The sequence below is a fragment of the Olea europaea genome, chromosome 13 (assembly GCF_002742605.1).
Source record: "Olea europaea var. sylvestris chromosome 13, O_europaea_v1, whole genome shotgun sequence".
Lineage (NCBI taxonomy): Eukaryota > Viridiplantae > Streptophyta > Magnoliopsida > Lamiales > Oleaceae > Olea > Olea europaea.
Window position 1 is genome coordinate 1,465,648 of NC_036249.1, and position 14,676 is coordinate 1,480,323.

The 14,676-nt window shown below is 30.7% G+C and overlaps 1 protein-coding gene across 1 annotated transcript; it reads right to left on the reverse strand.

Annotated features, from left to right (window-relative positions):
- Positions 1-2: 2 nt before the first annotated feature.
- On the reverse strand, positions 3-839 carry LOC111408157. Its single transcript, XM_023037959.1, has one exon. It carries the CDS (start codon positions 837-839, stop codon positions 3-5), a length of 837 nt encoding a protein of 278 aa, XP_022893727.1.
- Between the last annotated feature and the right edge of the window lie 13,837 nt (positions 840-14,676).

Here is a 14,676-nt window from a genome sequence, read left to right on the forward strand (position 1 = left end):
CATTACAGAAATATAAAGCATTCCAAGGATACAAGTGGATTTTCAAGTGACTCAGTACTAGTCGGTGGCCACTTGCTTTCGCTACTGTCTGTAATTTCATCACCTGCATCCAACCTCTGGGTTCTCTCACTCAACACGGACCCCACCCGACAAGGAGACTTTCCGGTCCTGCGTACCAATTGGTTATGGGTCAGACCCGTTTTCTCTGGCACAGTATGCGTACGTGTCACTGGCGACATAGACCTCCGGCAGGAGCTCTCCCCGCTGTCCCTCGACTCCCTCCATCCAGGTAAGGTAGGACCATTTCTTCGGGTCACGGGTCCGGATCTAGCTCGGCCAGGAGAGGGCTCGGATCTCCTCCTTGGAGATTTCCCCATCATTTTTTCCCTTGTCATCTCACCAGAGAGTGACCGATTTTTGAATTTCGGCAGTGCACTCTGCCTGAACGCATTCACATTTTCATTGTTTTCTCTCTTTTCCGTAACAGATGTTGAAACGCTTACACTCTCGCTGATGGTGCTGCAGATCTCAGAAAATTCCTCAGACGCTTCATCATTGTTGAAATCCACAAAGGGTTTCTTTAAAACTCCATCATTTTGCTTCTTTTCATCTGGGATCTCCGGAAAATCCGGCAATAATGGTGAAGACTTTATAAATGGAACTTTATTTTGCTGATTTTCTTGGAATTTCGGAATTATAGATGTTATTTGTTTGGGAATTGCGGGAGTTTCTGAAAGGACTTCTTTGACTGTTTCTTCTTCTAGTGATGGAGGTGGTGATTTAGAAGTGTAAGGATTTGGAGCTGCTGATTTGCTGGTGGTGCTAACGCAACAACCCATTGTAGCTGCTGCTGCTGCTTCTCTCTTATTTTGTAATGGTTTGATTTTTCATGGTGGCGGAGTGGCGGTGGACGGCGGACTTCGAGTTGGAGAGGAAGGTTTGGGGGTTGGAAAGGGAAGTGGAGTGGGGAATGAATGTGGCACTGTGGGAGTGATGAATCAAATGTATTTATTGTGGGTTGTTGCAGTTGGAGCCAGCAAATAATACATAGAGAGTCTGAAAACTTAAAAAGAGCATTCTTTCAAAGTTCCATGGAGAAGTACTTCCATAGAACGATCGCACCATAATAATGGGTTACCATTTTATCTCAATTAGCATATTGGAGTGGGAGAAAAATGTAAAAAAATCAAAGTGACATAAAAATGGAAGTTATTTGAATCACAAGTTTCATAAAATAATCAAATTTTCAACTACAAAGTTAACAACTTTCATAAAAATTTGCCAAAAATCTATTTCTTATCAAAATCAAGTGGGGGCTAAATTATATATGGATAGGAATTAGTGCTATAGTACCTTGAATTCATCTAGGGATGAGTACTTCACCCCTTTGACAAAATGAAATTGTAAGTTGTTAAATCCCATAAAATGTATAATTAAGACATGATTTCAATGAAATATTTACTTAATTAGCAATATTTTTACCTGTTAATAATCTCAATTTTTTTTTTAAAAAAAAAAATCAGACTTGTGGTTACAATTTAAAATAACAAAAATAGACAAAAATTTAAAAACCAAACCATCAACCTCAAAATGTACTTGCAAGTGAATTTCTTAAAATTTATTGGAAAGATTTGTCAGCTCCAATTAAGCCTCTTAACCGTTAGTAAAACTCACGATCAAACTAATGATCATGTCTTGTGTTTTGGGCCCCTAATTGCTTTTACATTTGTTTTATAAAATGCAGCATCCTTCACCTTCTTAATCTTTTCGCTAATCACTTGCATAATTAATGTGAGTATTAGTACACAAGAACACATGCATGTGACCTTTTCTTTAATCACTCTTTGTTACTTTTTGTTTAGGCTTTTGCGGTGAAGCACATGTGACTTCACTGTTCCTCCCATTTGGTCCCCAACATCAACGGTCTGATTAAATTTACCCACCCATTTCTCTTTTATACTTAACATTTTACCTTATTTATCTATTAACCATGCCAATTTGTGAAAATAAAATAGGAAAATTCTTCTTCGACGTGGCCCTGTCCGTCCAGCCCTGCTCAATAAAATATGACTAATAATCTTTGTTCACGTGAACAGAAAATATGCAATTTTTCCATTTGATGTCAAGCTGGCTCAGCTCGTCTCTTCGGGCAAGTTTTATTATTTCTGCTAAGTCAACCCTTATAGTATATTCATAGCGTTACAATAAATTGCAGTAATTTATATATTATGTACAGTACAGAAGATTCATCGGATACACAGTTGGAAAAGGTGTAATAAACTCTGACACATCAAAATAAATGGTTGTAGTTAGTACAATTAACCAATCAAAATGTGCGATGGGATGGGACCCATATTTGTATTATGCGTTTCAGTGATTAGTGTGGTTGAGGGTCGTAAGGTCAAAATTGATTGTGCCTAACAGCGTCATCAATGGCGATAGCGAAGGTAGTTGGTATGCTCAGAACCCTTTACAATTCAAAGATCCTGTGATAACTTGCTCGCTTAAACAAGTTAAAAGATTGAGATTGGATAACATAGGTCTGATTGGGGTAGGATAAAAAAAAAATTATCGCTGATGTGACATATCAACAATAAAAAAATTTATTTATGGTTCTTTCCATTTCATAGAATTATAAGTAACGTTCTCTCATCGTATAAACGATGAAATTTTGTAATCTTATCACAACTGTTAGTGTTGGATAATATAGCTTTTGTATTTCTGTTGTGAACAATTGTATTATCCTTCTACAATTTGGCCCCTATTTAATGTCCATTATTTGATTAAAATAAGTTTTATAATAGTGAATTATTGGAGAAGTAGTTAACAAGTAAAAAAAATTTTGAGTTTACGTACAAATATTTTATTTTGAAAAGTGTAATTGAAAATAAATTTGAGAGAAAATGAGTTTTGAAATAATAGAAATCAAGACCTCACTCTCTCAAGCCTCCGTTTACCAATATATATATATATATATATAAATTCCTCCAATCTTAGAACTATCATAATTGGTTAGTGATTCTTGTTCATATAATTGGTCAAAGGTAATCAAAATTAACTTATTTAACAATCGATCTTCAACATGAATTATTGTACATGTTACAAAACCCTTTCAATATATAATACGAGCATACAATAGAGATCTAAGAACTCATAATGCAAATTAAAGCACTTATCACGAATAATGTCTAATAACACTCATCTAATTATTAATGAAACATACATTATCTTTCATTTTATAAATGGCAGATCATTTGCTGTGACAAACATGAAACAGCATCCAACAACATGATTTTGGTCGGAGATTCTGGTTTTAAATTTCTTTATTTTAGGAACAATCTTATTTTTCAACACTTACCGGAGTAAATAAATGTTCAATTTAATCTCTATGGACGAATGCACAAATGAGCAGTGCATGCTTGTTGACGAATAACGATGCTATTTTTCAATCACGAAACCACCATGATTTCGGAAGAAGCTTCAATTGTTTGTGAAAGATAAAAATTCAAAGCTAAATGCAAATTAAATGATATGTAAATTTTTTTGAATGACTAGTCTTTCACACGTGCGTTACACGAGTTTTGTATTTATTGTATTTTTATTAACATCAAAATTGTAAATTTTTCAAAACTGGTTGAAAATTCGAAGTATTTGGTGAAATCTAATCGTTTGGTTCATTACATTATCGCAGGATGCATCAAGATTTCTTTTTCATTTTTTTTCCTCATTTATTGATTTTTTTATTTGTTTTGTTCATATTATAAATAATTTTTTTGATTTAAAATCTTTTTAATTCTTTTTTCTTTATGAAAAAACTTAATTTTTTCAATTTTAATTAAATAATATTTATATGTTCTTTATTTAATTTTCGCAACATTCTTTTGTTTAATTTGTTTTTATTATATATTTTTTTGAAAATTGTTTTAAAAAAAAATTCTTCACATTATAAATAATTTTTTGTTTGATTTAAAATTCTTTTCGTTCTATGGTTCACATTCTTTTTTCTTCATATTATAAAAAAAACATAATGATTTAACAAATTAAAGATATTAGCGTCAACATTATAGATTTTTCAAAATTGGTTGAAGATTTGAAGTATTTGGTGAAATTCAATCGTTTGGTTCATTGGATTATCGCATGATGCATTGAGATTTCTTTTTCGTTTTTTACTTTTTCCTCATTTTTTAATTTTTTATTTCTTTTGTTCATATTATAAATATTTTTTTCAATTTAAAATCCTTTTTAATTCTTTTTTCTTTATAAAAAACTTAATTTTTTTCAATTTTAATTAAATAATATTTATATGTTCTTTATTTAATTTTCAAAACATTCTTTTATTTAATTTGTTTTGTTTTTATTATATACTTTCTGAAGATTGTTTTAAAAAAAAAAAATTCTTCATATTATAAATAATTTTTTGTTCAATTTAAAATTCTATTCATTCTATGATTAAAATTCATTTTTTTTCACATTATAAAAAATTAAATGATTTAACAAATTAAAGAAGAAGAAAAAATTGCAGGCAAAAAAAAAAAGTTATTATAAAGTTTTTTAATTAAATTGAAATAATATTAAATAAATTCTATTTAATTAAAATTTTAAAAATGATAAAATGAAAAGAATTTTAAACCGAAAAATAAATTATTTATAATACGAAGTAAATTTTTTTTAAAAATATAATAAACATAAAACAAATTTCAAAAAAGTTACGAGAATTAAATAAAGAATATATGAATATTATTTAATTAAAATTAAAAATAAATAAATTTTATCATAACAAAAAAAAATTAAACAGAATTCACTCTCTTTTCAAATAAGAGAATTCAGCTCTCGAAATAAAAGATTCTCTTTGTTTCTCTTCATGGATGGAAAAAATTATTTATTTTTAAAATTTTTTTTCATATTATAAATAATTTTTTTCGATTTAAAACTATTTTTAATTCTTTTTTCTTTATGATTAAACTTAAATTTTCAATTTTAATTAAATAATATGTATATATTCTTTATTTAATTTTTAAAACTTTATTTTCTTATATATTTTTTGAAAATTGTTTTGAAATTTCTTTTTTTCTTCATATTATAAGCGCATAATTTTTTATTCTATTTAAAATTCTTTTCGTTTTATGATACAATGTAATTTGTTCAATTTTAGTTAAATAATATTTATTTTTTATTATAATTATTTCAATTTAACTAAAAAAAACTTTATAATAACCTTTTTTCATTTTTTTTTATTTTTGCCTGCAATTCTTTTTTTTTATTCTTTAATTTGTTAAATCATCTAATTTCTTTAATTCTTAAAAGTCTCAGAAGATTAAAACCTCAAATTAAAAATAATCTATAGTTAAAATGAATTATTTCAAAAGACAAAAATGACCCACCTATTAAGAGGCAGAGAATGAAGAAAGGCAGAGTGGAGGGCCACTCCACTGGCATTGTAGTTGTAATATTTTCACATAACTCACCTATTATCACATCCTAAAAGACAACAAAAATCATGCACCAGCACCACATATAGTGTATTAAATATACAAAAAAAATGAGGAGTTTACGTGTCAAGAAGTAAAGAGACAACAAATATAGAAAGACCTCATCGGACGATTCTAGTCTTAGTTTTTTTGGACCGAATCTTGCAAGAAAGGGTTAGGGCCTTAGTCCCCAATGGGGTTTTTTTTTTAGCTGTCACTCACAGGAAAACTTCATCAACTGAATATGTTTTCCAAACTTTCTTCTATTCCCAATATAAATACTTTCCATTTTTATTGAACAATGACCCTTTTCCATAATCGTTACATAACTGAAGAATGTGAATTTGCTAAAATATTTTATATTTAGTCAGCTACATCATATACCACCTTACATTCGAAATAAGAAACCTTTCTTTGAGCTACAAAATTTTTACAATAGTGCAGAAATTCGTTGCAATGAAACTGGTCTCAAACTTTTCAAACATGCTTATAATATGAATAATCCTTTCAATCACCTACACCTTAACTATTAGTTCAACTACAAATCTGTCAACACCAAATATTTCCTTAACTACAATAAAACACTATACACACAATCACCTAAAGTACAATTGTTCAAGCATAAAAAAAATCAGAAGCTTAAATTATGAATAATGTACAGTAAAAACGAATTATTTGTAAAAGAAAAATCACCCTCAAACAAAGCAAAAATGAAATCAACATATCTGAAGTCGATAATCTTCAATTTGTACGTTAATCTGTTTTTTCTGTCTACAACTTTTACAAAAGTCCAAACAAAGTCAGATAGAAAGAATGAAAACTTCAGAGTGAACACGAACACAATGAAACAAAAAAAAATTAAATTATAAATGAACAAACTTGAGGTCCTCAGAGCCCAACTACTGGTGAAATTTTGTGGTATTTTGGTAACAATTTGTTAAATTCTCGAAAAAAAAAAAGTTGGAAGATTCGACAAAAAATATAAAAGAACATATCTAAACTCCAATTTCTTCTGAGATTTCATGATATTTTGGGAGCTATTTGTTAAATCTCATAAAAAAACAAAAATCAAGATTTAGTAGTAAAATATACAACATAAGAAATTGAATGTTTAAAGATTGAGTGTACAAGTAATCGTCTCAATTGTGCGTGATGTTGTTGGTTATTTTTGGAACAATCGAGAGTGGGAAATTGAAATTAAGGTTAAAGGCCGAGAAAAATCAGTATCGTAGCTACGCCGAGTACGAGTGAAATTAGGGTTAAATGCAAAAAAAATTGTGTTTTAAACGAAAAGAATTAAGAAGAATTTTCAATTGAAAAAAAATATAATACAAACAAAATAAAAGAAAGTTACAAAAATTAAACAAAGAATATATATAAATATTATTTAGTTAAAATTGAAAAATTAAATTCTATTATGAAGAGAAAAGAGTTAAAAGGAATTTTAAATTGAAATTTTTTATTTTTTTAATGTAAAAAAATAAATAAATTATATATATCTCCATGCGCAGAGGCAATAGATTCTAGATTTTATTTTTTTTTTGGCCATGTAGTTTTATGTTATAAATAATTTTCCTTTTTCAATTTAAAATTCTTTTTAATTCGTTTTTCTTCAAATTTTTTTACTTACAAGTAACTTTTTGTAAAATATTTTCTGTCTTATATTATCTTTATTTTTTAATTTTTTATTATATAAAAGTGATTTTTTTTCTTATATCTATATAAGAGTGGTTGAGCACGGAGTGGTGGGAGTTATGAAAATTGCGTGTTGCAGTATTTTCTTACAGTATTATAAAATATATATCAAGGCAAACAACGTCGTTTTGCTATCTCACTTAAAAAAAAAAAACTACAGTGAGACAAAATGAATTAAGTCACTGTTGCTTTCTACAGTAGCTTTACATTCTCCTTTTTATATAGTAGGGATACTACAATGGTGCGAACGAGTTACGGGGAATAAAATAAGGGCTCACCTAACATTGCCTGTTCGAACTAGGCTAATAAATATGGTATGTGATTCTATATGATACAAATAAGGGGAAAAAATCATAAATAAGAGGTTAACTATTACTTATTTCAAAATTAAGAACAATGGTTTCAAATTTCAAAAATAAGATATTTATTAAAATTTATTTATGATTAAATTATTTATTTTATTAATTAAATATATTAAGATCACATATCTATACAATTTGGTCACAAATTTAGTTAGTCACATTATTTTTAGGTCACAGATTATAATCTTTATATGTCGCAAGCCGCCCATCGCGTGACACTATGTGAGCGTAGCGCCAGCTAGGCAGTGTCATGTGAGTGCAACGTCGGCAACGTGGGATATAGAAAAATGGGAGAAACGAAGTATAGAGAGAGAAAGGACAGGAACATTTATTCATGTTTGAGATGAAAATTGTATATTTAATGTTTAAATATGAAGTATCTGATTTGTGAAAAGTGAAACTTCCCATCTGATTTTAGAACATAGATCTTTGAAAGTAGAATAGGGTATAATTTCCACTACAAATAATGGACTATGATAACCAATCAAATAAAGGCAACTCCCACTTATGTCAGCTAACTTTTGCTATGATAGAGTGACTGTTGTTATGCAAGCTTGATTGTCGTTATGCTAGGTTGACTCCTGCTATGCTAGCTTGACCGTCTTTGTGCTTGTTAGCTATCGCTATGCTAGCTTGACTATTGCTATACTAGCCTAACTATCGTTACATTGGCTCGACTATTGCTATGCTAGACAGGCCGCTACTATCCAACGTTCAGACATTATTTAAATTGATTGAAAAACTTTTAACGGTTATCGTTGAGTCTATTGTCCAATTTTTAGGCAGAGTTTAACTACTTAGCAAGTGGGTAGAAATCCGTCTTGTGAGTTGGGCGTGTTGCATTGGACATGTAGACGATAATCATCTTGTAGTTATATGATGCCAAACATCTATAAATACTTCATAGCCTGTCGGGTATGGGAACATTGCTTTTTTCCAAACAATTTTTCGTTGGCATTCACTCCATTTTCTTTAAATTATTCATCTATAAAAAAAATCACTAATACATACGCCAAAGGTAAAACGAGTGAGAAAGCTCAACCACTTTTTGCAAGTTCATTAAAGTAGCAGAAGGCATCTTATTTCGTCCAGGAAGTCAAGAGGTCAATCGACTAGCATATCAACCAACAACCGTGCCAGTTAATTGACCAGCAAATGTGCTGGCCGATCGATAGCATGGTTGATTGACCCAACGGAAGATGGGTTGATCGGCATCCTTCCTCTCTTACTCTCGAATTGACTCTCCCTTCCACTTGATGGGTAAGAGAATGATTTTGAAATTTCTTGGCTAGAAGATGATGTGGACAAAATAATCTTGTACACTGGAAAGTAACGACAAGTAATGAAATTTCAAGAAAAATGAGAGTGAAAGAAGAAATTACCTTGCGGACGAAGAAGGTTGAAGAAATGCTTAGGGTTTACAAAAATGAGAAGATGTAAAGAAAAATTGAAATTCCCTTCCTTGATTTATATAAAAAAATTTGGATTGCCAAAAATCCAAGCACGTAAGTTGACCTACTTATGTTGTCAACTGTTAAAGGTGATTGAGTCATAATACTTCGCTACTCGATGTAGTTGATTTATTTGCTTTCCAAAATAATAATAATAATAATAATAATAATAATAATAATAATAATATGTTGTAAATGGAAAGTCCATTAAAATTTATTGGTGAATGACATCTGTACCCCTGTAACCCTAGAAATTATTACCATTGTATCCCTAATTCTTACCTATAAATATATAAATATAGGGCTTTGGTTTTCAATAATATACAAAAAAAGTTTATTGAGTTTTCTCTATTCTCTTTGAGTTTTCTCTATTCTCTTTTCCTTTCATTTTATAACACGTTATCAGCACGAAACTCTTAGAATGTAATAATTTTTTTTTCATAATCATCTATCACGTATATCAAAATTAATTTGATAATACATGAATTTTACATATACATATGTTGAATTTGCAATACGTGATCTCATCTTTCTCGATCATTATGTTTTTTTGTACCTCTTTTTGAATTAATTAATGTTTTTTTCCTTTACATCAATCCGCGTGCATTTTTATGGAGATATATTTATGTTAAATCAATTGATATGCATTAATTCACATTCCTATACCCTCCTTGCCCTCTACGTTCTATACATGCTTATGATTTTTTTTAGTTTAATTGGTCAATGTTCTTTGTAAGCAAGCTTCAATTCTAGATCTCTATTTTGGTTGATTCCATATATATTCAATTTTTTTTTCACTCGACTCACGTTATTAATTCAAAATAATATTTTACATGTATTTGTATATTAATTAATAGTGAACAATTAGATGTATTATCATTTTTTTATGTTTAGTTATGAAACATTACATTAAATTTATTTTTAATTGTTGTTGCTCCTGAAGTAGCACAATATTATAATTAATATTCCAGAAGAATATTAATCATAGATTTATTCGTTGTTACTCCAGAAGTAGCATATATTTCGAAGAACATATTATTTCAAATTAGTGTTTATCCCTAGAGGAAAACACGTAACTTAAAGTCATGTTGATATTGACTATTTGATTAACATATGATGATTAATTATATTCTCCGAAACTAATTGTATTTTTTTATCGTGTAGTTAAACAAATGGCAAACATTACGAAACTTGAGTTTGCTGCACTTGACATATTTGGTAAAAATTATCTGTCATGGATACTGGATGCTGATATCCATCTCGTCTCAAAGGGTCTGGGAGAAAAAATAAAAGAAGGAAAAAATGAATCCTTGCAGGATTGTGCGAAAGCACTCATTTTCCTCCGTCACCATCTTTACGATGGATTAAAAATTGAATATCTCACTGAAAAAGATCCACAAGTTCTTTGGAAAAAGTTAACTGAAAGATTTGATCATCAGAGGACTATAGTCCTCCCCAAAGCCCGTTATGAGTGGATGCACCTTCGTTTGCAAGACCTTAAAATGGTTAGTGAGTACAATTTTGAATTGTTCAGAATATGTTCAAAGTTGACTTTGTGTGGAGAAAAAACCACCGATGAAGATATGCTGGAAAAAACTTTCTCCACCTTTCATGTCTCGAATGTGCTCCTGCAACAGCAATATCGTGAGCGTGGCTTTAAAAAGTACTCAAAACTTATATCTTGCCTACTAGTTGCTGAACAAAATAATGAATTGTTGATAAAAATCATGGATTATGTCCAACTGGTTCTGTACCATTGCCCGAAGCAAATGGTACTACATTGTCTGAAGCAAATACAATATCAAGACAAGGACGTGGACGTGGACATGGACACGGACGTGTACGTGGAATAAATCATGGAAGAAATAATCAACAAAGTTATCAACAATAAGGCAATAAATTCAAAAGGCACAAAGTAAACGAGAGTGGCAAATCTAAAAAGGAGCATGAAGAAAGTTGCTTTAGATGTGGAATGAAAGGGCATTGGGCACGTACGTGTTGTACCTCAAAACATCTTGTGGATCTTTAACAGAGATCAATCAAGGGAAAAGAAAAATTGGAGACTAATTTTGCTGATTATGATGGTTCAATTGATGTGACTCATTTGGATGTCTACGATTTCTTTACTGATCTAAATGAAAATATTGACCATTTGGTTGGGGGTGGTGTGATAGAAGATATAGATTAATTTACTAGTATTTCTTTCGTTTTAAAAATTCAGTCTGAAATATGTTTTTACTTTTCCGCACAAAAAAAATAATAATAAAATAAAACTCTATTATGTACCGTTTATTTCATGATATTAAGTAGTATTTACTTCTTTAAATCTAAATTCAAGTTTTTTTCAAAAAAAATTTGTTTATTTTGTTATATTTATAGATTCATGATGGATAGTCAAGACAGCTGCTTAATTGATAGTGCAACTACACATACTATTCTTTAAGGCAAAAAATACTTTTTGGACTTAATATTAGCTGAAAATAATGTTAACACGATATCGAGTGCGTCGAATATCGTTAAAGGCTCCGGAAGAACTTGTATTATTTTACCAAATAATACAAAATTATATATTGACGATGCACTTTATTATAGCAAATTCAGAAGAAATTTGCTTAGATTTAAAAATATTCGCTGCAATGAATATCACATTCAAACGATGCAAGAAAATAATGTTGAATATCTTTGCATCACTTTTTTTGTATCTAGCAAGAAGCAGATAAAAGAAAAATTTCATGCACTCCCGTCTGGCATGTATTTTACATTTATAAAAATGGTCGAATTGAATAATGTTACGAACCAGAAGTTCGTTGATTCAAAAAGTTTTATACTTTGGCATGATCGAGTTGGACATCCAGGAGCCATAATGATGCGTCGAATAATAAACAACTCACATGGACATCCTTTAAAGAACCAAAAAAATCTTTTATCTAATGATTATCCATGTGTAACTTGTTTGCAAGGCAAGTTAGTCATTAGACCTTCAACTACAAAGTTCAATATTGAATCTCCAACTTTCTTGAAAAGAATACATGGAGATATATGTGGGCTAATACACCCACCATGTGGACCGTTTCGTTACTTTTTGGTATTAATTGATTCTTCTACAAGATGATCACGTGTTTGCTTACTTTCAACTAGGAATGTAGCATTCGCTAGACTATTTGGTCAAATTATAAAATTGCGAGCACAATTCCCCGATTACTCATCAAGACTATTCGTCTTGACAATATTGGTGAATTTAGATCACAAGCATCTGATGATTATTGTATGTCAATTGGGATTGAAATTGAACATTCAGTTGCACATGTTCATACATAAAATGGTTTAGCGGAATCATTTATTAAACGTCTACAATTTATTGCTAGACTATTACTTATGAAAACAAAACTCCCAACTTCTGTTTGGGATCATGTCATATTACATGCTGCATTATTGGTTCGTATAAGACCAACTGCCTATCATCAATATTCACCTTGGCAACTTGCATTTGGTCATGAACCTGATATTTCTCACCTACGGGTTTTTGGTTGTGCTGTCCAAGTTCCTATTTCACCCCACAACGTACTAAAATGGGTCCCCAACGAAGACTTGAGATTTATGTGGGTTTTGATTCACCATCTATTATTAGATATCTTGAACCTTTAACGGGTGGCTTATTTACTGCACATTTTGCAGATTGTCATTTTGATGAAATGACTTTCCCAACTTTCGGAGGAGAAAAACTACGTCCTGAAAAACAAGATAGAATTTCTTGGAATGAGACAACTCTATCTCACTTTGATCCTCGCAGCAATCAATGTGAACAAGAGGTTGAAAAAATCATTTATTTGCAAAGAGTTGCAATTCAACTACCTGATGTATATATTGACACGAGAAAAGTGACAAAGTCATATATTCCAGCAGAAAATATTCCAACAAAAATTAATTTTCCTGCAGGACAATCTGCTGTGGCAAATGAATCTCAAATACGCCAGAAACATGGTCGACCAGTTGGTTTAAAAGACTCTGTACCTCGAAAAAGAAGAGTACAGGAGAAAAACCAACCAAAAACTTCAGAAAAAATCACATTAGAAAAGATTGATCAATCAAATATTGAATGTACGGTTCCTGAAGAACCAGAGGTGTTCGAAAATAATGAGATCTCAATAAATTATATGATATCTCATAAATTATGGGAACAGAATAATATTGTTCTAGACAATATTTTCGCCTTTAACATGGCTCTTGATATTATGCAAAATGAGGATCTTGAACCACAGTCTGTTAATGACTGTCGAAATAGAAATGACTGGCCAAAATGAAAAAAAGCCATACAGGCAGAATTGAATTCTTTGGAGAAACGGAAAGTGTTTGGACTAATAGTTCAAACACCTGAAAATATAATCACTGTTGGATACAAATGAGTTTTTGTACGAAAGAGAAATGAGAATAATGAAATTACAAGATACAAAGCCCGACTAGTGGCTCAAGGTTTCTTCCAAAGACCGGGAATTGATAATGAGGAAACATATTCTCCCGTAATGGATACCATTACTTTTAGGTTTTTAATTAGTTTAACCGTGTCACAAGGGCTCGATATGCGCCTTATGGATATAGTAACTGCCTACCTATATGGTTCACTTGACAGTGACATATATATGAAAGTCCCTGAAGGATTTAAGGTGCCAGAAATAAATGATACATGTCCGAGAACAATTTTCTCAATTAAATTGCAAAAATCATTATATGGATTGAAACAATCCGGACGCATGTGGTATAATCCCCTTAACGAATATTTGTTGAAAGAGGGTTATCAAAATGACGATATCTGCCCATGTGTTTTCATAAAGAAAACAAATATTGGATTAGCAATTGTGGCAGTTTATATTGATGATTTAAATTTAATTGGAACTCCTGAAGAGCTCAACAAAACTGCAGATTATTTGAGAAATGAATTTGAGATGAAAGATTTTGGGAAAACCAAATTTTGTCTTGGATTACAAATTGAACATTTTCTAGAGGGATTATTTGTTCATCAATCTACTTATACAGAAAAAGTCTATAAACACTTTTATATGGATAATGAACATCCATTGCCATCACCTATAGTTGTTCGATCACTTGATGTGAAAAAAGATCCATTTCGTCCACTTGAAGATGGAGAAAAGATTCTTGATCCTGAAGTACCATACCTTAGTGCAATTGGAGCATTAACTTATCTTGCAAATTGCACTCGACCTGACATAGTTTTTTCTGTAAATCTCCTTGCAAGATATAGCTCTACACCAACTCAAAGGCATTGGAATGGTGTTAAACATATTTTTCGTTACCTAAAAGGTACTATTGATATGGGACTGTTTTATTCTCAAAAGTCAGGATTTACTTTAGTGGGATATGCAGATGCAGGTTATCTCTCCGATCCACATAATGCTAAATCACAAACAGGATATGTGTTTACACTTGGAGGAACAGCTATATCATGGAGATCTGTGAAGCAATCCTTGACAGCAACATCCTCAAATCATTTTGAGATTATTGCAATCCATGAAGCAGTGCAAGAATGTGTATGGTTGAGGAATATGACCATTCATATCCAATCATCATGTGGATTGATTTCAACAAAAGATAGTCCAACAATTTTGTTTGAAGATAATGCAGCTTGTATCGCACAACTCAAGGTAGACTATATCAAAGGCGACAGGACGAAATATATTTCTCCAA

What these genes read in the sequence shown, in the direction of transcription:
- LOC111408157 (XM_023037959.1), bottom strand. Translation starts at nt 839, where the DNA reads ATGGGTTGTTGCGTTAGCACCACCAGCAAATCAGCAGCTCCAAATCCT.